The sequence below is a fragment of the Balaenoptera musculus genome, chromosome 21 (assembly GCF_009873245.2).
Source record: "Balaenoptera musculus isolate JJ_BM4_2016_0621 chromosome 21, mBalMus1.pri.v3, whole genome shotgun sequence".
Lineage (NCBI taxonomy): Eukaryota > Metazoa > Chordata > Mammalia > Artiodactyla > Balaenopteridae > Balaenoptera > Balaenoptera musculus.
Genome location: NC_045805.1, coordinates 11954444 through 11980556, shown reverse-complemented (window position 1 = coordinate 11980556; position 26113 = coordinate 11954444). Strand labels below are relative to the sequence as shown.

The 26113-nt window shown below is 48.0% G+C and overlaps 1 protein-coding gene across 3 annotated transcripts in view; it reads right to left on the bottom strand.

Annotated features, from left to right (window-relative positions):
• Positions 1-2610: 2610 nt before the first annotated feature.
• The window catches only part of LOC118887772 (testis development related protein), a 57023-nt gene continuing 33520 nt past the window's right edge, over positions 2611-26113 (bottom strand). The window contains exons 2-4 of one of the 3 annotated variants that reach the window (XM_036838512.1): positions 7566-7749; positions 7345-7448; positions 2611-5294 (exon numbers count right to left, since the gene is read on the bottom strand). In XM_036838512.1, coding sequence (XP_036694407.1) covers positions 4949-5294; positions 7345-7448; positions 7566-7595 — 480 coding nt within the window. In that variant the 5' untranslated portion in view covers positions 7596-7749 and the 3' untranslated portion in view covers positions 2611-4948. Of the gene's footprint in view, positions 5295-7344; positions 7449-7565; positions 7790-26113 lie in introns of those variants that run through there. The other 2 variants (XM_036838511.1, XM_036838510.1) reach the window with 2 other exon arrangements.

Here is a 26113-nt window from a genome sequence, read left to right as displayed (position 1 = left end):
CACGCCTTCTGCGACGAGGGACAAACTGTGTGGCCTCCCGGGGTCTAAGCCAGCATTTAGACCCCGTCCCTGTGAGTCTGAAGCCAGGCCCTGTGCCCCCAACCAGTCCCGGGGACACGTCAGACCCCTAGGAACAGCAGGTGCCTCCGGCTTCCCCACCTGTGCCCACCGGGATCCCAGCTCCTGGTCCAGCGAGTGCCTGGGCACAAACACCCTCAGAGCCTCACTCTGATCATCTGCGAAATGGGCGCGGCGGCACCGCCTCTGGGAGCCCCGATGGGCCAGGTGCCCCGCAGGAGGCCGGGCGGCACCAGGGAGTGGAGTGGACGGCGCCTGAGACCCTCGCCCGACGCCAGGGTCTGAGGTCTCCTCCCTGTCCTCCCTCTGCGAGGCAGACGCACGCACCACAGCCACGTGCCATCGCTCCCTGGCTGTTCTGTTTAAAGCCACCATTTCTAAATTCAGAATTTCTGCACGAAGGCTGGAGTCGCCACTTGGGAACTGGAACACAGGCACTCGTTCAAAAAAGACGGCCTCTTCCTCACGGAGAGGAAGCCGATTTTCGGTTTATTCCCCCTGTGGCTTCACTGCCAAGTCCCCGTCTCATCTGTGCAGGTGGGGGGACTCGGGGGCCACAGGCCCGGGTGGGTCGTCCCTCCAGGCCACATCCCCACTCTCGGGAGCACTTGGGAGCCGTGCCCAGGCCACGGTAGCCTTGGGCGTGGCCCCAACAACCGAGTGGGTCAGGGCCCCCTGCGGGGCTGGCCCAGCCACACCTCACCTTCCCACGGCCTCAGGACCAGCCACAGCGCCCTGACCTGTCCTTGTGCGAACACAGCAGGGAGACGACATGGATAGAAAAACCCAGAGCGGAGCTGGTTTGCTTGTTAATATGGTCTGTATGCTTGTCTAACTGATTTTTCAAAATACCCCCCCCCCCAGAAGGCATGAAAAACAGAGAGGTGAAAGTCACCTGTAATCCCTCACCCGAACACAACCGTTAAAAGGTCTCGTCTGCCACGTCATTCTCCCCGTGGGTTTGAGGAAAGTGGGGTGCTGGGCCACTATCTCCAGGGTAACACGATGACCTCATCAGGGGCACCAAATCTGGGGTGCTACCCAGCTACGCGGGGCTTTCCTTCTAGACCCATTATGACACCTCACACCCTGGGGGTCACCTTTGCGTTTGTCACCCTGTTACTAAAAGACACAGCTCAAATGTTTTCCAAATCCTGAGATGACTTCTTTCAGTAGAAATTTTACATTTTTCAACAGTGGGCAAAACCTATCAATAGTTCATCACTTTGTTCTGCTATTAGTGAAGATTGGTGATTTTTCATTTCAATGTGACTCTTCGTGGCTTTCGAAAATCGAAAGCCATTTAGGTTACAAAGTAGTGCTTTTTCTGAAAACAGGTGCATTCAGCTGGCTGAACGTAACAGCTGGCCGGCACCGAGTGGACCAGGCTGGGACAGGATGTGGCCGTCCACCACCCCACCCCACCCCCTGCCCCAGGAGCCCTGAGGGACCCTGCAACCAAGGAGGTGACCTGCAGACAGTTCTGGACCAGGCTGGGTCCTGTATCCACGATTACAAATGACAGAACACAGCCGTGAGGACACGCACTCACCATGACAGCGTCACGTGCAGGTCGCAGCCCCATCAGACCCTTGTGGTGAAGCGGCAACTACTAGGAAGTGACGGTGCCTGTCCTCAGGGCACAGGCGCTGGGAAACCCCCTCGGAGGGCGTTCCTGCCCCGCATCCATCACCCAGAACCGCTCTTCTGCCAAAAGAAAGCAGTGGCAGCAGCAGGTCCCTTGGTTAGTCATTCAGCACCATCTGTACCCCCTTTGGACTATTTTATCACAAAGTTAAAAAATTTTTAGCCAATTCATTTCTTTAAAGCTTATTAAATAGTGTTCTGCCCTTCTTCAATCAAATATCAACTGAGAACCATAAAAACTAGAAAGTAGATAAATGGCTAGAAGTAAATGGGGAGAAAGAAGAGAAAGTCCCCTGGCCTGTGACAACAGTCGGAAAATATCTGGTGACGTACATCCGTGAGTGAGCATCTGAGGTTCAGGGTCTGAGGCCACCAGCAGAACCACACGCCCCCAGAGGCAGGTGTAGAGCAGGACGGGAGCAGGAGTGGGTGAGGTGGGGGGGAGGGGAAGAAGAGGGGACGAGGGCAGGGACAGGCCAGGAGACCAGCAAGGGAAAGGCAGAAACACGGAGACCAGCAAGGGAAAGGCAGAAACACGCACACCACGGGAAAGGAAGGCGGTGGGACTCGGACGTGTCACCTGGCTTGAGACGGCATCGCGGTCACCCAGTCCCTAAGGGAGGTCAGGGTTTCTCTCCAGAAGAGGCCACTGTTTAGGAAAAACAGATGGAAACCTTTTTACAAGACAAAGATGATTAAGTAAAGAACGTACTCCTATCAGCTGGGTGCTGAGGGGAGGCTTGCTTCAGGCTCTAACTCGTGAAGTCACTGCAGTGAAATCGGAAGCAGGGCCCAGGGCAGGGCAGGCGCAGCGCCTGCTGTTCCCAAACAGCATCCATTCAAATACACAAAAGATACATCCCGACAGCTGAGGTTGAAGTTGGTCGTTTATTTATGAGTCTACACATTTTGTTGGCATCTTAAATGAGGTTGAAGGTGTCGAGACAGGTGCCATCAGCTCTGAGTGACTGAGTCACCGGAAGCAGATGCCAGTAACCGTGCAAACTAACAGTCAGAGTATATAAAGCATGTTTTTATTTTAAAAAACCTCAGCATTAAGGATGAATTCAACCTTCTTTGAAGCCAATCGCTTTCCTGTTAAAAACGACAGTCGAACGAGCAGACACTTCACTCTTCACACAGAGAAGCTATGTTTTTACAGAATTCAAACAAACCTGTTCTCTCATCAGCCAGTGAACAAAACAAAGATGCTTCGGTAAATCCTATCAAGAAAAAATATCTTTCCCCCAAAGCATACCAATAAATATATTAAAACCCACATAGTTATCTTCGTTTAATCAGATACAACAGAAGAAAAATTCATTTTTACGTTCATCTTTGTAGGTAAGTGTGATTTATGTGCATATTCCAACCCCGGTCTGGTTTTGAGGAACAATGGTATGAAGGGCTGTCCTGCCGGCTGTGCACCATGGGTGTGTCACAGGCACTGAGCGTCACAGCACACGGGCACAGGCTCCCCACGGTGGGGACGCTGTCCCCATCCCCACACCGAGCTCCCTGCCCAGAGCCTCGGACAAGAGGTCTGCGTCCCTGCACCTCAACACAGGATTAGCCCAAGGCAAGCCCGCGGCTCCTGCTTTAAAATCCTCGCGTAAATGACGGTCTGGAGCTCGTCTGCAGCCACAGCAAGCGTCTCTTTAGGGAGAAGGACTACAGTCTATGTACTGAACTGTTTACCTGAGGAAACGCGGTTTTCAGTTCCAGTATTAACCATTTCAAGGTTCTAACGCAAACTGGATTTTACCACCACTTACATGTCCCCCCTTTCAAGGCTCAGTGAAGTAAACTTCTTGTCTCAGAAAAAGATGGACATAGATGACTGATGGACGCTATGTAGACAGACAGAGATGGTTAGAGGACAGGTATACATTGTACATAGATGGCTGGAGATGACAGAGTGTAGACAGATGACTGAGAAATGACAGATGACAGGCAGACAGTGTCACCCCCCGGAGTCCACAGAAATGCTAAATGACATGCCCTTACGTGGAACAGCACAGAACTGCTCAATGAACACTGAGGACAGTGGCTTTTAAAGAGAGGAATGCACAGTGTAACTGGAGGTTTTTGTTTTTAACCAAAAAACCCCTATACCTTCTCTGTGAAGCCACCATGACCTGAGATAGACACGTACTCCTGGGGATCAGAGCTGTCCTGCTGAGGACACACGTGCACAGGTACCCGACCAAGGGGCCAGTCTATCAGGGAGACAGAAAGCAAGTCTGGAGACACACGAGACGCCTCAGTGACGTGCCCAAACCAGCCAGTCTCTCATTTGGGAAAACAAAACCCTGGGTGTTAAAGAAGAGAGGCACTTTCATCATTTTACATACAGTTTTTAACTCTTAATGAGCGAGTTATTATTTTCCAAACAAAATTAAGTGTCAAGTTGCTAAAACTGATCCATGCTTTATAGCATTCTTTAATCTGCAATCAAAAACGGAGAACAAAGTTTTAGAAGAAAATAAGATCAATATTTAAAAGTTCAGGAGAAGTAAAAATAAAACCTCAAGGTAAGAACCACTGTCACCATCTAATGCACTCACGGGAGGCTGGAGATGAAGATGCGTTTGCAGACAGTGTGTTCACGCTGATCAGATACAGCCTTCGCTTCTCCAGGGTTTATTCTGCTTGCATATTTTAAAATTTAGTACAAAAGAAGAGTTAACACAATGTAACACCACCTTTGGAAGATTCATTTTACACCTGGATTGCAGGTTTCTGGCAACAGAAGAGAATTGCGCAGCTGCTACATTCTTGTGTCATAGACTACACGTATGTGCTACATGCAGAGAAAGGGATCAAGCCACGAAACAAAGAACTGCAACCGAGGACACAGGAAGACGGTTTTGTGGCAAAATGCAAATTACCACTGCGCTTCTCCCACACAGCAGCAAACCTCACGCCCTCCAGTCTCAGCAATACGTGGACGACAGGAGGACGTTTCCACGTAAGGCAGTCGACGTGTGGTCCCTGTTTGTGTCCACCGAGGAATTTCCTAAGTAAGCATTTGAAGAGGAGAGTCCAAATAAAACGGCACAGGGCAGATTCTCTGCACTTTTCATCTGGGAAAGACCAAACTTTTGATACTCTACTAAAAAAACACCATGATACAGCAAACTCTAGGAATCTGAATGAAATGAGATACGAAGGTGCAAAATCAGGCAGATTTTGGTTTGCGAACACGCGGGAGTTGGGGCCGTCACTCCAGCTCCTCCCAGCCGTCCGTCAGGTGGCCTCTGCTCTGCCGACGGACGCTGACCAGCTTCCCCGCTGACCTGAGGTTCCAGCGAGAGCTGTTCCCGGCGCCGGCCAGGCTGGTGTACTTGGTGGAGCCCCTGGCGCCCTCCTCCCAGCCCGGCCCAGACAGACGGCCACTCGTGGGGCCGCCCGAGTCGGCTGCCACGTCTTCAAGAGCAAGTTTTGGAGGCTCCCAACCTTCGATCTCGTCTGGTTTCTTAGACTGTGTATTCTGTTTCAAAACCAAATTGTCCCAAAATCCAGACTTCTTCTCCGTCTTCAAGTCTTCTTTTAATCGTAAGTTAGCTCTACAGGAGACGGAAGAGTTAAGTGTTGGTGATCAATCATCTCAGAGCCTCAAGTTGTGTTTATTTTATAAAATAAAAGGTTCTTTTTAAAAAAAGTTTTGTTTGGAAAGCTCACACAGATTTATGTGTAAAACTTGAAATATTAATAAGGAAAAATCAGTCACTACACATGATTAGGGAAACTTGTGAACACTGTATTTAAGGTACCACACTTGGCAAAATGCAAAGTCACTCTCAGAAGAGAAAAAAGCGGACTGTCTCAAGGCCACACGGAAGGCTGAGCTTGTCTCTGAACAAACCTGAGAAAAGAAGCCCCAGGTCCAGATTCAGAAATGGGGGGTTACGGGCTTCCCTGGTGGCGCAGTGGTTGGGAGTCTGCCTGCCGGTGCAGGGGACACGGGTTCGGGCCCTGGTCTGGGAGGATCCCGCATGCCGCGGAGCAACTAGGCCCGTGAGCCACAATTACTGAGCCTGCGCATCTGGAGCCTGTGCTCCGCAACAGGAGAGGCCGCGATAGTGAGAGGCCCGCGCACCGCAATGAAGAGTGGCCCCCACTTGCCGCAACTAGAGAAAGCCCTCGCACAGAAACGAAGACCCAACGCAGCCATAAATAAATAAATAAATAAATAAAATAAACCCAAAGTTTAAAAAAAAAAAAAAAAAGAAATGGGGGGTTACTCCATTTACCACATCAGTTTTCCACAGGTTTATTCCGAGCTGCAGCCTCAGACGTTCAGAGCTCAGAGCGCTGTGCACTCTGAGGAAAACACGGCCGACGGTGGAGGCAGATGCTCACACACAACTCAGGGCTCTGGCCGCGGTCCCCCAGCCTGGCTGCTGGGAGCATCCCCAGGACACAGGGGTAAAAACGCCGGTGTCCAGGCCCAACCCCTTCAGAGTCTCATTTAATTGGACTGAGGGGCCAGGACACAGGCGTGTTTTCAGGCCCCCCGTGAGCTGCCACCCTGACATCCAGGAGGACCGACTTAAACAGTCCCTGCAGAGAGGGCGCGTGAGGTCACGACCACGGGGTCAGAGGCGGGGGGGGGCCAGACAGTGTTGGCGGGTCATGAGTGCTGCCGAGGCACCCGGTGCTCGGAGGAGAAGCCTCTCTACAGCCAGCCTCAACCAGGAGTCACCTGCTGCTGGCAATTCCACTAGGTCGTCACTGAATTTATATTTTCATCTTTAAAAACATTTTTTTTGTTGTTGTTGGCCATGCCGCACAGCTTGTGGGATCTTAGTTCCCCAACCAGGGATCAAACCCGGGCCCACGGCAGTGAAAGCGCAGAGTCCTAACCAGTGGACCGCCAGGGAACTCCCTAAATACATTTTTTAAACTTTCAAAATATTTATAATAAACTAGCAGCACTGTCAGCTTAAATATATTCAATTTTCTAAAATCTTCTTTTTTTAATTTATTTATTTTTGGCTGTGTTGGGTTTTTGTTGCTGTGTACAGGCTTTCTCTCATTGTGGCACGCAAGCTTCTCATTATCGTGGCTTCTCTTGTTGCAGAGCACGGGCTCTAGGTGCATGGGCTTCAGTAGTTGTGGCTCATGGGCTCAGTAGTTGTGGCTTGCGGGCTCTAGAGCACAGGCTCAGTAGTTGTGGCGCACGGGCTTAGTTGCTCTGTGGCATGTGGGATCTTCCCGGACCAGGGCTCGAACCCATGTCCCCTACCTTAGCAGGCAGATTCTTAACCACTGCGCCACCAGGGAAGCCCCAATTTTCTAAAATCTTTTACAGTTTACAATCAATCTTTGCATTTTTAACTGGTTTTTTTTCTTGATTTTCTGAAACTACTACACACCTTAACCATGGCTACAAGCTGCTTTAAGACTCATAAGTTCTATTTACTGTTAAGTTTGAGAGCTGGTCAGAGAAGCTTTTTTTCCACTTTTCCATAATCTTTCTAAGTGCTTACTGTCAAAATCAGTACAGCTCATTTCTGTCTCCTCACACGGGGAAGGAAGCCCTCAGCGTCCCCGCACACGGCCCTGCTCTCCACCGCCTCTGGAACGGCCGCCGTCCAGGCAGCAGCTACTCACCCTCTGGACTTGGGGGATTTACATCTTTCCAGCAGGTGCTGCTCGTCATCCTTGTTAAACAGCGAAGTCACTTCTTTCCAGCCTCGGAAACTCGCTCCCTGAACCTAATGAAAGGTTAAGAAAAGAGCACATCTGACATAGTAAATAAACAGGTCACAGCCGTATTGTGCAGTAACTGCGGGGCTGACATTCAGCACAGAAGCTGGCACCGATTTCCTTACCTGCCGCATCCGCACACCGACTTTTCCCATCAGTTGCAGGTAATCTCCGTTACCCAGTGAGGACAGTGGGTAAACCCACCCACGTTTAATAACGGACGATCAGTTGACCACACTTCAGCCAAACCAGGTCGGGATGGTGGGGCTCCTGACACGAGGGGGGGGGCTGCACCAACCTCCAGGTGGACTTTGAGAAGAAACCACACGTTTTTGTTTATTCTAAGACAAATAATTTTGTACTTTTTCATTTCTGAAATCAGGATGTAATTAACGCCTGGCATCTTAGATTCAAAGAGATACAGTAATAAGGGAGGAATGGAGAAAAGGAAGTACATCTCCAGAAGTCTCGTGTCAAGTGCCTTTACCGTGAGCCACTCTGATGTCCCTGGAGCCCAAAATCACACCAACTGCAGCTGGTTTTCTTTGAAGGGGATGGAGGAGGGCATCTCCCACAGGGCAGACCTGGCTTTAAATGCTTTGAAATGTTGAAAATGCAGCAGCACTGAAACCTGAACCAGGAGGCCGCAAGCGAGCACTGGTGTGAGACCATCCACAGAACAGGAAACAAACAGCTTGCGACCCTGCCGCGCTCGCCCCTCCAGGGCTGATTATGTCTCGCTGAGGGCTCAGATGATGGTTGGCATGTTTTTTAGCAATTAAGCATTTTTTAATTAAGGTGTCTACGTTTTTAAAGACATAATACTACTGCACATTTAACAGACTACAATCTAGCATAAACACAACTTTAATACATGCTGGGAAATCAAAAACTTGGCATGACTTGCTTTATTGCAGTGATCTGGACGGAACCCACTCTCTGCCTGTGCAGCAAGGTTGTTAAGAGAGTACATCCTACGTTGTCATGACAAGGAGAAAAACCTATTTCCTTCTTTTTCCTGTATCTACACGAGATGATGGGTGGTAACTAACCCTAGCGTGGTCATCACTTCCTGACATACGTCAGTCACAGCATCGTACTACACGTGTGGAATTTATACAGTGAGGCGTGTCAGTTACTTCTCAATAAAACTGGGGGAAAAAAAGAGTTCTAGGGCAACCACTCTGTAGCCTACAGGAGAAACTTACTACAGATCACTGAGATGGTACTACAAATCGTTGAGATGATCTAAATGAGATGGTAAGTCTTAGATGTGGGCCCCAGAGCTTGGGGGAAACTAGAGATAAAACCACCACCAAGGGGCTTCCCTGGTGGTGCAGTGGTTAGGAGTCTGCCTGCCAATGCAGGGGACACGCGTTCGAGCCCTGGTCTGGGAAGATCCCACATGCCGCGGAGCAACTAGGCCCGTGAGCCACAACTACTGAGCCTGCGCGTCTGGAGCCTGTGCTCTGCAACAAGAGAGGCCGCGACAGTGAGAGGCCCGCGCACTGCGATGAAGAGTGGCCCCCACTCGCCGCAACTGGAGAAAGCCCTCGCACAGAAACAAAGACCCAACACAGCCAAAAGTAGATAAATAAATAAATAAATTTATAAAAAAAAAAAAAAAACCACCACCAAAAGGAGCATCTAAAAACGTTTAAAATAATAAAAACCTCAACACAAACCACCTGTGCCCTTCAGTCCGGGAGGCCCACACTGCAGGAACGTGTCACCGGCTTAGGGCATTCTCCCCCTTCTCCCCTCTCCTTTGCCTCTAAACCCTCCCTTCCCAGCTTCTTCTCACCTGTAATTGGGAAACACAGATGTGCTCGCCCTCTGGGCAGGTGCAGGGATGCACGTGAGGCGAAGAGCTCTCTGGGTGTCACCCACCACCTTTCCGTGGAGAGCATAAGGGCCCATGCCAGACCCTGAGCTCTAACAAACCTCAGACCCACACCTCCCACTGGACACTGCCCACCAGGCTTGCCTCCACCTCGCTGCCCCTCGAGAACGGCAGCCTTCTTCCCGCCTCTCTCTCCACAGGCTGGCCTTGGTGCCCCTAGTCCGGCCAGGCTCAGAACCTGTAGGTGACCCCACCCCCTCGGATGCCACATCTGTCCCCAGCATGTGAATCCAGGCCTCTGGTTGTGGGGACTCAGGACACCTGTCCCACTGCCACACATCACTCAAGGGCTGGCAATACCTTCCAGGTGACGTAAGAGCGAGGCTCCACGTCCCCAACGAGCAGACGTCCCAGGTCACAGCTGACACAGCACCCGGAAGAAATCAGAGAGACCAGGTGCGAAAACCTCTCTCTGCTGGCAGATAACTACTAAGTGACAAGTGATGGCACATCTACAGACAGAGCAGTAGGAGTTCTGAGTGGTGAGCGCTCACGTACAGCATGGGGCAAACGGCCGGCTGGCAGCCTGAGGGAGACCCACCCTGGGCCAGGCACATCCTACAGGAGCGTGGCCGTCACACTAGGCTTAACGATCCCAAAAGAATGTGTCAAAGCCAGACCGCTCCTTCACTGACAAACCTGCTCTGCCTGCAGTGCCCACGTTTACACCTGAACTGTACCCCGAGAGGGACACGGGGATGTCACCCACAGACATGACTGCAGCCACCCAGCAGGTCCCAGCCCAAGGGCTCTGCCCCTGATCTCAGGGAGGCTGCCCTCCACAGGCGCCACATGAAGGGTGCCCATGGACACAGAAGCGCTCCTGAGCTCAACTGGAACCGTGGGCTGTGTGGAGTGCAAGTGCCGTTCACAGTGTGGGGTGAGGAAGTTTCCATCCTCAGAGGGCAGAGGTGACAAACTCAAATGCTTCCTGCAGTCAGAAGGGCCAGGGGTAAAAAATTCTTTATAAGTGAGATGAGAGCCAGGGAGAAAGGGACGGCCCCAAAATGAAGACAAACATGATACGCTATGAAACTCTGAGCGGTACCCAAGAAGCTGTCCAAAAGAGATGAGAAAGTGAATTTCAGCTCCGAACAAGGAAGAATTACTTTTCCTTGTGCCCATAACTCAAGTTGAAAAAAGTACTTCACGCCCTACGGGAGGAAAATCTATGAAATCCTAGAAAGAAAGTTATCATCCATAACTTACCAAAACTCGTTCTGTTGGAGCAATTTAGCGGGAGGGTTTTGTCACACCTCGTCTACTGCCCCACGTGAGCACAAAGCCCAACTGGGATCTCCGGGCCTCCCGCTCTGCCTGGGCAGAAAGTGAATTCACAGCACTGCCCACGGCTGAGTAAAGCTCCCAGCCTTGCCAACCAGAGTCCAACAGGCAGAGCTGATCACCCACAAAGCGAAGCCAGCAGCACCATCTGACAAGGGAACTTGGGGCGTGGGTCAGCTTGAGTCAAGACCACAAAGAGCCTTACCATCTGCTGCTCCTGGGAGGGGAAACCAATCCACGGCCCGCCCACAGCTGAGTACAGCCTTCAGCCCACCTGACCAGGGGCCCTGGGCAGAGCACACAGGAGGCGGTGCTGTCTATCCAGCAGCCCTGCTTACGGTGGCAGCTGAGTGCAGGGCACAGCCTGAGGTTCTTCCTTTCTGCAGAGCAAAACCGGTGGCCCCGCCTAGCCAGGGAGTTCAGGCACAGTCCAGTCTGATTTGGGATCCCAAACATTGAGCCGGGCAGACCCTGAGGCCCACCCTGCTGCCCCACCAGGGCACGGAAGCTAATGCACAGCCCCCTCTACTGCTGAGGATAGCGTCCCATCCTGGCTGTTTGTGAAGCCTAACCAGAGAACCCAGGCCCCTGCAGTCCCTCTTACAGTCTCACTTGGGCAGAGAACCAAGCCAGCCAACCTGTCTGAACACTGTCAGCCAGCAGCAACCCCCCCACCCAACACAACCTCAGGGCCCAGGGCTCAGACAGTGGCCTTGCCCCAAAGTAAACACGCATAGCCCCATCGGCCCAAGCACGTTAGCACTGACAGGTCCAGAAACCCAAACTAAGCTGGTCAAGAACTGTCTCTAGCAAAGAATCTATAAGGTCTGGAAGAGGAACCCACTCACTCAAAAGTGCAGAAAACAATGTAGGGAATCAAGCATCACAACAGCAGGTAAATGTCACACCACCAAAGGGAACTAATAAAGCTCCAATAACTGACCCTAAAGAAATGTGATATCTATGAACTATCAAAGAATTCAGAATAACCCTATTAAAGAAGTTTAGTGAACCACAATAACACAAAGACAACTAAATGAAATTAGGAAAACAACACATGAACAAAACAGGAAGTTCAACAAAGAAGTAGACACCATCAAAAACAAAGAAAACCACACACCAGAAATCTTGGAACTGAAAAACACAGTCACTGAACTGAAAAATTTCAATAGAGAGCTTCAAAACTAGCCTTCACAATACAGAGAAACAATTGAAACGATCAGTGACCTGGAAGACAGCTGAAATTATCCAGTCAGAGGAGCAAAAAAAAAGAAAGAATGAAGAAAGCCAGAGGGACTTGTGGAACACAGTCAGAAGCAACAATATCTACATTACAGGAATTGCAGGAGAAGATAAAGGGACAGAGAGTATATTTAAAGCAATAATGGCTGAAAATGTCTCAAGCCTGGGGAGAGAAATGGATATCCAGATCCATGAAACCCAAAGGACCCCAAATAGGTTGAACCCAAATACATCTACATTGACACACACAATTAAATTGTTAAAAGTCAAAGACAAACAATTCTGAAAGCAGCAAGAGAAAAGAGACAAGTTACATACAAGGGAACCCGCTACCCTCCCTCAATAAAACTATGGAGAGATTTCTAAGAGAAACTTTTCAGGCCAGGAGAGGATGGGATGATATTCAAAATATTTTTTTTAATTACTAAAATTTTTACTTTATTGAATTATAATTAACATACAACATTATAAAATGTTATAAAATATTAAAAGAAAAAACTGTCAACCAAGATTTCTATACCAGCAAAACTGTCCTTCAGAAATAAGGAGAGATAAAGACTCTGCCAAACAAACAAAAGCTGAGGGAGCTCATCAGCAAAATATAAGGACTCTAATTAACATCATAAAGACATATGAAGGGAGTGTAAAACTCACTAGTACAGGTAAATTTATAGTCAGAGTTAGAGTCTGTAATATGGTAATAATGGTGGTGCATAAATCACAACTCTAGTTTAAAAGTAGAAAAAAAGTACTAAAAATAATCATAACTACAATAATCTGTCCTTGGATATACAACGTAAAAAATACGTAAACTATAGTATCAGTAACCTAAAATGTGAGAGGGAGAAGAAACAGAAGTTAAATACCGCCTGCCAATGCAGGGGACACAGGTTCGATCCCTGGTCCAGGAAGATCCCACATGCCACAGAGCAACTAAACCCATGCACCACAACTACTGCGCTCTAGAGCACACGAGCCACGACTGCTGAAGCCCGTGTGCCACAACTACTGAATGCTGCACGCTTTGGGGCCTGCGTGCCACAACTACTGAAGCCCATGCGCCTAGAGCCCATGCTCCGCAACAAGAGAAGCCACCGCAATGAGAAGCCCGAGCACCACAATGAAGAGTAGTCCCCACTCGCTGCAACTAGAGAAAGCCCGCACGCAGCAACGAAGACCTAAAGCAGCCAAAAAACAAACAAAAACCACAATAAAAGAGAGCAGGATAAAAAGCAAGGAACAATGGATCTATCACATAGCCAGAAATAAATTAACAAAGTGTCTTGCCTATCAATATTAAATATAAATGCACTAAAGTTTCCAATCAAAAGACACAAAATGACTGAATGGATTAAAAAAACAAGACCCAACAATATGCTTCCTACAAAGAGACTCACTTTAGCCTTAAAGACACACAAAGGCTGACAGTGAATGGATGGAAAAAGATACTTCAAGACAAAACAGACTTTACAAATGGTAAAGAGAGACAAAGAAAGCCATTATATAATGATAAAGGGGTCAATCCATCAAAAAGATACAATTAATATTTATGCACCTAACATTGGAGCACATAAATGTAAAGTAAAAACTAACAGGCCTAAGGGAATTCCCTGGCGGTCCAGTGGTTAGGACTCAGCTCTTTCACTGCTAAGGGCCTGGGTTTGATCCCTGGTTGGGGAACTAAGACCCCACAAGTCACGCAGTGTGACCAAAAAAGCAAAACAAAACTAACAGAGCTAAAAAGAGAAACAAACTGCAATACAGTAATAGCTGGGGAATTTAATACCTCACTCTCAACAATGGATATAGATCAGACAGAGAATCAATATGGAAACAGTGAGTCTGAACACTATAGATGAAATGAACCTAACAGACACATGCAGAACATTCTATAGCATGACAGCAAAATACACGTTCTTTCAAGCACACATGGAACGTTTTCTATGACAGACCGTATGTTAGGCCACAAAACAAGTCTGAGCAAATTCAAGAAGGCTGAAAGCATGGTAAGTATCTTCTCTGACCACAACATATACCATCAGTAAGAGGAGGAAAACTGGAAACTGCATGAATACATGGAGACTAAACAAGGCTCTCCTGAACAACCCACAGGTCAAAGAAGATATTAAAGGGGAAATAAAACTTATCTTGAGACAAACAAAAATGGAAACACAGCATACTAAAACTTACAGATGCAATGAAAGCAGTTCTAAGAGACAAGTTCACACAGAAGCAAGGAAGATCCCAAATAACATAACTCTGTGCTTCAGGGAAGTAGAAAAAAAAGAACGAACTGAGCCCAAAGTTAGTAGAAAGAAAATGATAAAGACAAGAAATAAATGAAATAGAGAACAAGAAAATGATAGAAAGATTTACAAAACTAAGAGTTGGTTCTTTGAAAACATAAACAAAATTGACAAACCTTTAGCTAGACTCACCAAGGAAAACAACCAAAATCAAAATTCTAAATGAAAGAAACATTACAACTGATACCATGTAAATACAAGGATCATAAGAAGCTACTACGAAATTACAACTCATATCACAGAAAAACAAACAACCATAAGAGAATACTATGAACAGTTACATGCCAACAAACTGGACTACCAAGATGAAATGGAAAGATTCTCAGAAACATATAACCTACTGAGACTGAATAAGAAGAAATATAAAATCTGAACAGACCATTCACTAGTAAGGAAACTGAATCAGTAATTTTTAAAAATCTCCCAATGAAGAGAAGTCCAGGACCAGACAGCTTCACTGGTGAATTTTATCAAACATTTAAAGAAGAATTAACATTAATTCTTCTCAAACTCTTCCAGAAAATCGGAGAGGAAGGAACGCTCGTAAACTCATTTTTCAAGGCCAGAATTACCCTGATGCCAACGTCAGAAAAGAACAGTGCAAGAAAAGAAAAATTATAGGCAGGCCAATTTTCCTGATGAACACAGATGCAAAAATTCTCAATACTAGCAAACCAAATTCAGCAGCACATTAAAAGGATCATTCACCATGATCAAGTGGGATTTCCCTGGGATGCAAAGATGGTTGAAACACACAAATCAAATAAGTGTGATACATCACATTAATAGAACGAAAGAAAAATCATCTCAGTAGATGCAGAAAAGGCACTTGACAAAATTTTCAACATTCATGATAAAAACTCTTAAGTATGGAAGGAACATACCTCAGCATAATAAAGACTACAGATGAAAAGCCCACAGCTAACATCATACTCAATGATGAAAGGTCAAAAACTTTTCCCCTAAGATCAGGAACGAGACAAGGATGTCCACTCTCACCACTCCTACTCAACACAGTACTTACTGGAAGTCCTAGCCAGAGCGGTCAGGCCAGAGAAATAAATAGAAGGTATCAGAATTGGAAAGGAAGAAGGAAAACTGTTTCTATTTGCAGAATCCATGATTTTATATACAGAAAATCCTAATGACTCCACCAAAAAAAACCTGTTAAAACTAATCAATAAATTCAATAAAGCTGCAGGTTACAAAATTAACGTTCAGGACTTCCCTCATGGCGCAGTGGTTAATAATCCGCCTGCCAATGCAGGGGACACGGGTTTGAGCCCTGGTCCGGGAAGATCCCACATGCCACGGGGCAACTAAGCCCATGCGCCACAACTACTGAGCCTGTGCTCTAGAGCCTGTGAGCTATAACTACTGAGCTCTCGTGCCACAACTACCAAAGCTGCATGCCTAGAGCCCGTGCTCTGCAACAAGAGAAGCCACTGCAATGAGAAGCCCACCACCACAGCGAAGAGTAGCCCCCGCTCACCTCAACTAGAGAATGCCTGCACACAGCAACAAAGACCCAATGCAGCCAAAAATAGAAATAAATAAATAAATAAATTTAAAACATTAATATTCAAAAATAGGTACCATTTCTACAAGCTGACAATAAATTATGTGAAAAAGAAATAAAATGATACCATTTACAACGGCATCTAAAACGTAAAATACTTAGGAATAAATTTAACCAAGGAAGTCAAAGATCACTGAAAACTATAAGACGTTGATGAAAGAAACTGAAAAAGATACGAATAAATGGAAAGGTATCCCATGTTCATGGGTTGGAAGAATTAATATTGTTAAAATGTCCATACTACCCAAAGCCATCTCTAGGTTCAGTGCAATCCCTATTGAGATTCTAATAGCATTTTTTACAGAAGTGGAAAAAACTGAAACAATCCTAAAATGTGTATGGAACCATAAAAGACCCTGAATAGCTAAAGTAATCCTGAGAAAGAAGAACAAAGCAAAAGGTATCACACTTCTTGATTTCAAGCTATACTATAAAGCTATAGTCATCAAAACAGTATGGTACTGGCATAAAAACTGACACATAGATCAATGGAACAGAACTGAGAGCCCAGAAATATACCCATGCATATACGGTCAACTAATACTTGACAAGGGAGCCAAGAATATTCAATGGAGAAAAGACAGTCTCTTCAATAAATGGTCATGGGAAAGCCACACAGCCAAATACATGCAGAAGAATGAAATCGGACCCCTATCTTACACCATTCACAGAAATTAACTTGAAATAGATTAAAGACTTAAATGTAAGACTGGGAACCATAAAACTCCTAAAAGAAAACATAAGAAAATAAAGCTCTTTGACATAGGTCTTGGCAATGATTTTTTGGGGAAATCGCCACTAAAGCACAAGCAACAAAATAAAAAATAAGTGGGATGACATCAGACAAATAAGCTTCTGCACAGCAAAAGAAACCATCAACAAAGTGAAAAGACAACCTACAGAATGAGAAAAAATATTTGCAAACTATATACCTGATAATATCCAAAATATCTGAAGAACTCATATGACTCAATAACAACAACAACAACAACAACAAAAAGCAAACAATATGGTGTAGAAATGGGCAGAGGATCTGACTAGAAAATTTTCAAAAGAAGACATACAGGTAGCCAACAGGTACATGAAAAGGTCCTCAACATCTCTAATCATCAGGGGAATGCAAATCAGAACCATAAGGAGATATCACCTCACACCTGTCATAATGGCCATCATCAGACAGACAAGAAGTAACAAATGCTGGAGAGGGTGTGGAGAAAAGGGAGCCCTTGTGCACTGTTGGTGGGAATGTAGACTGGTGCAGCCACAGTGGAGAACAGTGTGGAGGTTCCTCAAAAATATTAAAAATAAAAACTACCATATGACCCAGCAGGTTCCACTTCTGGGTATTGATCTAAAGGAAACAAAAATACTAACTCAAAAAGATATATGTACCCCCATGTTCAAAGCAGCACTATTTACAACAGCCAAGATATGGAAACAACCTAAGTGTCCGTTGGCAGATGAATGGATAAAATGTGGCATGTATACAATGGAACATTACTCAGCCATAAAAAAATAAAATCCTGCCTTTTGTGACAACATGGATGGACCTGAGGACATTACGCTATGGAAAATAAGTGAGACAGAGAAAGACAAATGCCATATGATCTCAGCTATCAATGGAATCTTGAAAAAAAATTAATTTGTGGTTACCAAAGGAGAGTGGGTGGAATTGGGGGAAGGTGGTCAAATGGCACAAACTTCCAGTTATAAGATAAACAAGTACTGGCCATGTGCAACGTGATGACACGGTCAGCAATGCTGTAATGTGCATTCGAAAGCTGTCAAGAGAAAGCTGTTAAGAGCTCATCACAAGGAAAATAATGTTCCCTTTTTCTGTATCTATGAGACCATGGATGTTAACTAAATTTATTGTTGTCCTCAAACTAAATTTATTGTTGTCCTCATTTCGAAATATATATAAGTCGTCACTGTGCTGTACATCTGAAAGTTATTCAGCACTGTGTGTCAGTTATATCTCCTAAAACTGGAAAAAAGCAAACTAACTAGACCTGTGAACTTCATCTCTTTGGATCTGGAAAAAAGAGCCTTATCTGACCAAGTTAAACACTCTAAGCTGCCATCCCTCCAACTCGGTCTCACAGTTTGTAATCTTAAAAAATACTGAACAAAATGTCCCAAAGTTAAAGACCAAAATACAGTATCATTTGCATTTACTCTTGTTTTTCCTCAAATATAAAGCTCTAGCTTTAAGTGCTTTAATTATCCAAATGCGACAGATGCAGGTTTCTCATCTCAAATTTTTCTGGCAAAGTGTGTAACCGAGTTATTAGAAGTGTCTGATTATACGTGCACTGTGAGAAAGCAGGAGCTACCTGCCCCCAGGCTGCCAGGGCAACTCTTGGTCCAAAAGAGGATCAAAACACAAATTTTACCCAAGCAAGAAAAATTACATGAAAACTGCATGGTGATAAATGAGATGCGCCATTTCAATGATGGGGGCGAAGGAAATATTATGCCAAAATATCTCTGAAAATCAGAAACTAATGCAAGGGACGAAGAGGAAGAATACAACACAGGGCTCTGGTGGGGTCTGTGGCTGCCACGTGACCTGAGGGTACTGGTCCAGTCCAGATCCCATGGCATGTGAATGCTTTAATAAAAGCAATTATTTTTTAAAGGTATTTAAGGTCAAACATCAGGAAAAAATTGTTACTCTTCCTTAGGTCAGGCATCCCAATCTTTTAGCAGGAAAACACTGCTGTCACCCCGCAGGGGTGGAGTTCAGCTTCGGTGTCATGGTCGTCTGCACCAGGTGACGTTACTGCAGTGCTGTCACCCCACAGTCATCTGCCCAGGAGTGCGTTTCCTTGTGTGGATCAAAGAGGTCAAAGCATAGGGCCAGCTGCCTGAAGCCGGAGGCCACGCGCTGTGTCAGGGCAGAGCCCAACTCCAGAGTCATGCTGTCGGCGGGCTGAGGGCCATCACTGCCCCAGGAAGGGCTCAGATCTGTGTCGGGAAGCTGCTTCGGGGTGAGAAGTACTCAGGTTGGGCAGTGTGGGGTGGCTTGGGGCCGGGCGGGAGCCTCCCCAGAGCCCCCCCCTCAGCACCCCAACTCTGCCCGGGGACTCTGGAGGCAGTGGGTGCTGTGGGCATGACTTCCAAGCCACAAACCGGGGCCGAGGCCCTGCCCTCAGTACCCTGCACGGGAAGGGGCTCAGTCTGGTGTGTCCCAAAGGACAGCGACGGCCAAGGTTCCGATTAAAATGTAATTAAAAAAGCCTAATTTCCTAACCCTTCTAAATTTTAGAACTCACAACCACTTTATGTTTAAACACTGAATTTATTGAGAAACTGGTAATCCTGGAGGAGACTGATTTCACAGCCCAGTCCAGGCCTCTAGGTCAAGCTGTGAAACCAAATCCCAGGCCCCGTCGCCAGACTAGAGCTCTCCGGCTCCGGGAAAACTGCTAGGGGGCCCTCACAGGCTCACAGATGCACGAGGTGAAGAGGTCTGAGAGGAAGGCGGTCCCGCCGCTGCTGGCAGAGACAGAAACGGGAGGGAGGGCGTGGGAGCGGCCACTGGTGTGAAGGGGGACCAGGGGGACCGGGGCTGGCGTGAGGCCGAGGGGACGCCCGGCCCTCAGCCCTGCCCATCGGACACTGTGCAGCACAGGGAATGCAGCCCGCATTTTATGATGACTACACATGGAGCATAACCTTTAAAGGCTGGGTCACTGTGTTGCACACCTGTAGCGCATATAATATCGTACATCACCCGTATCTCAATGTAGACAACCCTTCAGATGACACACACACACTTCAGGCACACTCTTCAGACCTGAGGCAGGATGACACCTGCTGAGGACCTGGGGGTAACAGAGGCACCTGCGCCCTCCCTGTCCCCGTCCCGGGTAGAGTGAGGCACGCGTGCTGGCTTGACTGTGTCCCTGTGCCTTCCCTCTGCCCAACACAGGGACACAGCGGTTCCCCCACTAGTGCACTGAGCTTTAGGGACGGCTGGGGTGAGCCGAGGGCCCTCCGTTCCCTGCACTGAACCCGACCAGAGGCAGGATGACACCTGCTGAGGACCTGGGGGTAACAGAGGCACCTGCGCCCTCCCTGTCCCCGTCCCCGTCCCGGGTAGAGTGAGGCACGCGTGCTGGCTTGACCGTGTCCCTGTGCTTTCCCTCTGCCCAACGCAGGGACACAGCGGTCCCCCCACTAGTGCACTGAGCTTTAGGGACGGCTGGGGTGAGCCGAGGGCCCTCCGTTCCCTGCACTGAACCCGACCAGAGGCAGCCACTCCGCAGCCAGGGGCTCTGCATCCATCCGGCTGACAGTCTTAATCTGTCGGGATGGCACTCACCAAAGAACTCTACGCAAACTCCTTGGACTAAGTGGAGAAACAGCTAAGGCTTCACGTGGCTTGCTCTGAAAACTACATTCTGTACAACGGTCTGCTGTGGAAATGCTCCTTGGGGGGGACATGCACTCGTTCTGGAGTGTGCAATGTTACAACTGCGTTCGCTGATAGTAACAAACACATGTAGTAGTTTCTAAATATGAAAAATGTTCCTGATCAACCACCAATTAAACTTTGGTTACTTGGTTTGTTTGGTCACTTGTTCAACAATGTTTAAATCTTTTAAATACCCTAATCATTTGACAGTCAACTAAATTATTCATGCTAATGGAAGAAAAGAGAGAGGTTCGTGATTCAAAGCAAAGTGCATCTTTGTACCGAAAGCATGAGCAGGAAAATACACTGCAGAGTCCCAAGGGGGGCGACCCGAACGCCTGTCTGCTGAGGCCTCCTTAGGCAGACACGGTGCATCCACACCTGGGGGCAGAAGGGGCCGCAGGACTGACACCAACCCCCCAGCAGGACGCCAGCAGTGCTACCAGCTGCCCGTACAGATCTGGGGACACACACACTCTGTGTACTTAGGACATCTGGGCATGCATGTGTGTACTGACATGTCCTTCTGTGTTTATATGTGTTACATGCAGACAGGATCTCTGGAGGGAAGAGCAAAAACTGTGAACTGGAGAACTGGGTGGCAGGTTGACATGAGACGCAACGTGTCCCCTTTAGTACAGCTACAGTTGCAGACCATGTGTCCTAGTCGGAGAGCGCAGGGAACAGGGCATCTCTGAAGGGCTGGCTGGCGGGGGCCAAGGCGGGAGGAGGCCCCAGGAAACTAAAAGGCAGACGGTGGACAGAAAGGGTGCGAGGTGTTACCGAGCAGATACTGAGTCTTCTGGGAGGAGGAGACCTCAGTGCGACAGGGCAAGTCGCCAGATAGAAACTGACGCAGGGCAGAGCTCAGCCAGAGTCAGGGTGCTACGCAGCTAAGGATGGGTTTCATGAGGAAAAGCAAGAGCACGGCCGAGGGTTTTCCAGAATCAAAGACAGACGTGCAGTGGCCACAGCAGCAGCCCCCAGTTAGAACAGAGCTCCCTGCTTGGGGGCCACGCCGCCCAGACGCTGTGGATAGGAACATGTGCAGCAGTGCATTCTCAGGTGTCGGAAAACGTCTGATCCGCAACAGAGGCCACTGAGGGCATGTGGGATTCTGCCCCGTGGGTGACAGGTCAAATAAAACACATCTCAACCCCGTGCCCGTGGGAAACGTCTCCCTAATGCTGCAGAAAAGGCTGCTCTGAAAAGTGCTTCCCTCTGAAACCCAGAAGCAAAGAGCAAACAGTTTATACACACAGGGGCCAGTCTCTACAGAGGCCGCTTTCTACAGAATCTCTCTGCAACGTACGATAAGCACTGAGCTTGGTAAGCTGCAGGCAGGTATCTTGAGAGAGAGCTTCAACATTAAAAGGGGTAACTTCTGAGACCAGAACTCATGGTGGGGAGGGGAGAAATGAGTACTGCTTCTTTTATTTAATTATAAACTTTACAGTTCTTTCTGAATTTGAAAAACAAAAAAACAAGCTATTTTTCTAGGAAAGATTGCAAAAGTTTTTGGATTTTTAATGATAAAAATCCAAAGTCCTCAATATAAAGAGTTTTATAAAACAATAAAAAAAAAAATCAAAACAACCTAGTAGGAAAATGGGCAAAACGAAAGAAAACAGGATCTTCTCTGACTAGGGAAGCCCGAGTATATGGGAGAAGCTTGGTCATGTGACCAGGTCTTCAGCTCAGGAGACACAGGACCGGGTCAGGCGAGCCTTCTGTTCTACAGCCAGAGAGAAGGGGAGGACTCGTGGCCTGAAAGGACTCGGATCTTCTGTCATTAAACAGCTCCCAGCAGCTCTGTGCCCCCCGCCACCGACAGCCCTCGGCCTTTACTGACGCCCGAGACGCTGTCTTCTGCATAACGTGCCCTTCTTTTCCTTCGGTTTTCTTTCGCTCGTTTAGCCTTGGGGTGCAGCTATGAAGTGTTATTAAAAGTCCTGAAGCTAGAAACAAGTCCCCAAATGAGGTGCAAATTGAGATCTCTTCAGGAGGCACAGGACCGTGGACACTGTCCCCACAGAGGTGGCCCGGGTCTCTGCGCCTGCCCTGGATCTGCACACGCTTGGCCACCACCTTATTATCACCCAAAGCGTCTCAGGAGGAGAAGCTCAGCACTCGGCCCTCCTGCAAACACTACCCGTTCACACTCCCGGTTCACTGACTTCTTTGTGCTCTACTATCTCAGGAAGTGAACACAGAGATCTTGGAATGTTTAAATTCTAACACACCAAAAACTATTCAAACACAGACAATGGTTAAGACAAAAGAACTCTGCTCTTGGCTTCTGCACGTTTCGGAACCAAACGTAATAAATTCATTCAGAGCTTTTAAGCTGCATCTTTAATCATTTCCCATTCCGAAAAACTTCTACCTTATGTCCTTTTTAAAAGAGCTATTTGAAAACTAACTGGCTAATTGTATGTTATAGTGGTAATTACTTATTTAGAGCAGGATTTAGAGAGTGGGGAAAAGGGAATTTTTCCTTGCCACACCAAATTTTTTAACAAAGTATTTACCCAAAATAAAAATTAACCTTAAATGATGACTTAAATACTCAACTTATGTAACCAATATAAATTATAACCTTCATATAATCTTGTAGGCCTGATGAAAACAAACATTAATACATGTGGAGTACTTATGTAACTGGAAAATCAAAACCCATACACACTGCCCACTACAACCTTCCTTGGTACAAACTGTGCAACAGGTTTGCCAAGTGCTGAAAAGGACTAATCCAGTAGGAGCGTTAACTGTTCCATACAAATCCACGCACCCCAGGCGCTAAGTGCTAATCGGCTTTAATAACAGGCTCATTATGCAGGCCCTCTGGTAAGACTCTGGGGCCAAAGGGCCTTCAGGAGGGAGAAATGCTGTTTGTCAGCACACGGAAGGCCATGGTCTAAATGTATGTTTCCCCCCAAAATTCACATGTTGGAATCCTAAACCCTGACGTGATGGTATTGGGGGGGGGGGGGTCTTTGGGAGGTGACCAGGTCCTGAGGGTGGAGCCCTCGTGATGGGATTAGTGCCCTTAGAAAAGGGACCCCGAGAGCTTCCTCAGCCCTTCCTCCACAGCAAGAAGCCTACAGCCAGGAAGGGGTCCTCACCAGAGCTGCGAGAAACGAATGTCTGTTGTTTAAGCCACCCAGTCTGTGGCGTTTAGTTACAGCAGCCCGATCACACTCAGACAAAGACGCTTAAAAGAAACTGGAAGAAGCAATCCCAGTGAAGAAACATAATCCATCACTTTGCCAACCAAGATCCAAAATACGGGGATTTTTTTTGCTAGAAATATTTCAGACGGACGAACTTAACCTGTTGCCAGAAGCCAAAGGAAAATTCCATCTACTCCCACCCACTTCCAACAACCTTTGAATATCCTCTTCAATCACAGCAATGGGAATAAAAAAGCTGCCAAATCCAGTATCATCAGATAGCCAATACGTCAACGAGGCTTAGGTTGAGAAAAAATAAAAATGATTATTCACAAAGCCCAGCTTTCTGCATAGCAGCACAGAAATCATGCAGGGAAGTGTGCACACCCTCCAGTGAAGAGGCCTGGAAGGAGGAGGCCTCGCCAGGGAGCAGCGGGGCCAGGAGAGCTAGAAACCTGAAACCAGGCCCCAAGTGGGGATGCTGCCCTCCTGCCCCTCTGCAGCTGGCCTTCCTGCCGGCCCTCCTCCCCCTGCCCACGGTCCCAGGAGGGGGGGCAGGCTCCAATGCACGTGGTCTCAGCTCCAGGTCTCCTCGGCCCAGAGGGTAGCTGTTCCCACGCTTCACCCTCGTGTGGCGAGGCCGCTGCCCCACCTTCACATGCGGGCACCAGGCTATTTGCACTTCCCTCCAGCCCCTGATAGCACCACCACCACCGCTGTCCCGGCCCTTCCTGCTCTGCCGCCGTGGGCCTCTGTCCTAGGAAAGGCGAGCTTGGCCACCTCCTCGAGGCGGTTCAGCTCTCACCGCCAGAGAGGGGTGCCAGTGAGCCACCAGCAGCGGGCACAGCAGGACGGGAAGGCTGATGGAGGGCCCGGTTCCCCTCTTCCTCCCAGGCTCCCGTGTGGGTTACACGCGTGGTTTCCAGGGCAGAAGTGACAGAACAGCCCATAATCCTACCAGAAATTTAGATTCAGTTCTCCACTCCCACAGCGGGACGAGAAGCTAATCGTCGTTAACTGTATAACAATCACATAATCATCAGCTATTCTAAAATTTTAGGTATTTACAGTCATACTACTAAAACTAGTAGTAAGAACCTAACTTGTTCTAAGTATCGAAACAGAGCAATTACAAATTGCATAAAGATGCCAATAAACACATGTAAAAATCAGACCAAAGGTAGCTAGTGTTTATAAGTCACGGCAGTATTCTAAGTTACTACTGCAAAAATAAACTTAAAGGTAGACACGTATATGTAAGAGCCAGAGATAAGAATCAGTAGATAAAAGAAAAAAACTCTCATCTTAACTCAATCCCTCATTCCTTTTGAAAATTACTTGAGACATACAACTCACTAAATGGCACTGATCCTAAACACTGATTTTAAACAGTGGCTCCTGAACTGACGGTAAACGACGGGTGCAGCCTCGGAGCAGAGCTGCGCCCGCAATCACCACGTTGCTGTAACGTGGCAGCTGCTGTGTCCTCTCCACACAGGCCTGGAGAACGCCAGAAACAGCAAAGGTAACACAGGACTGTTACCTCGCGCACTCCCGCCCTCCATTCACTTCTGTACCACATACTTCCTATTAGAAGGAAGAGGAGGTGGAGGATTTGACTTCCGCCAAGAAATGAGCAAAACGAGAAACGGAGACAGCACCGGGAGTGGGTGGGTCATGCTGACCCTGCCCCCGCACAACGCGACACCTACTTAAGTGGGGCTTTAAAAATTAAAGCAAGTATCACCCTCCACCACGATGGCCTGAAGAGACCAGGACCCACTCCCCAGTGAAACTACTGAAATGTGTAAACAAACAGAACCACAACCATTAAAAGCCTCTGGAAATGCTCCTTAGGGTGAAGAGTAAACGAAGAAATATCTACTCAAGAAAATCGACGAATATTTGAAAATCCAGAAATTAAGAAAATGTACAAAAGGCAAGCAAGCATCGGTGGCATTTGAACCTGACCACGGCCCCTGGGCCCCCCAGCTGCAGCCGGCAGCACTGAGCCTGCTCTCCCCCAGGCCCCAGGCGGGGTTCAGGGCTCCTGCATTTCTCATCCCGAGGCGCCCGAGGAGTGGGCCCCAGAGGTGAGGCCCCCCTCCTTCCATCCAGCCCCCACTCCACAGACAGAGGCTCACCCTGGGTACGGAACACTGGAAACCCTGGACCCTGGTCTCCTGGTCCAGCTCACGCAGTGGCAGCTACTACACACCAGGAGACCCCAGGCTGCTCCCCAACCCCACTAGCGCTCAGCTCCTAGAGTGGGGTGCCACTCAGAGAGAAGCTTGTCGGGGTCTCCACCCCAGCTCCAGAGCCCTGGCTCAGAGACCCTACCAGAGGAAAGCCGGACGCGAGATGCTGTGAGCCAGCAAGAGCTTTGGAGCCGTGGAAGGACTCCTCCCAAAGGCACCGACTTCATTTGTGACGCAGCACAGGGGAGGGTGCTCTCAAGAGCAGGGGGTGGTGGAGAAAGGTAGTCAAGAGAAGACTTGAGGTACAGCTAAGCTGAGCAGCGAGCTTGCAGGAGAGAAGCGGGGAGGAGAAGCCAGAAGGGGCCCCTTGAGGTCAGAGCGATGATGAACAGGGGCTTCAGAAATGCTTCCCTCAAAGGAGCCAGTCAGAGTGCATGCATCTGCAGAGCAATTTATGCCCCCGAGTATTACTGGAAATAATAGAGTAGCCAGCTGGCAGTCAGTGGAGTTTAACAGCTGGATGCTGTCAGGGCAAGAGGAAGGCAGGCCTGCCAAACCCACCGCA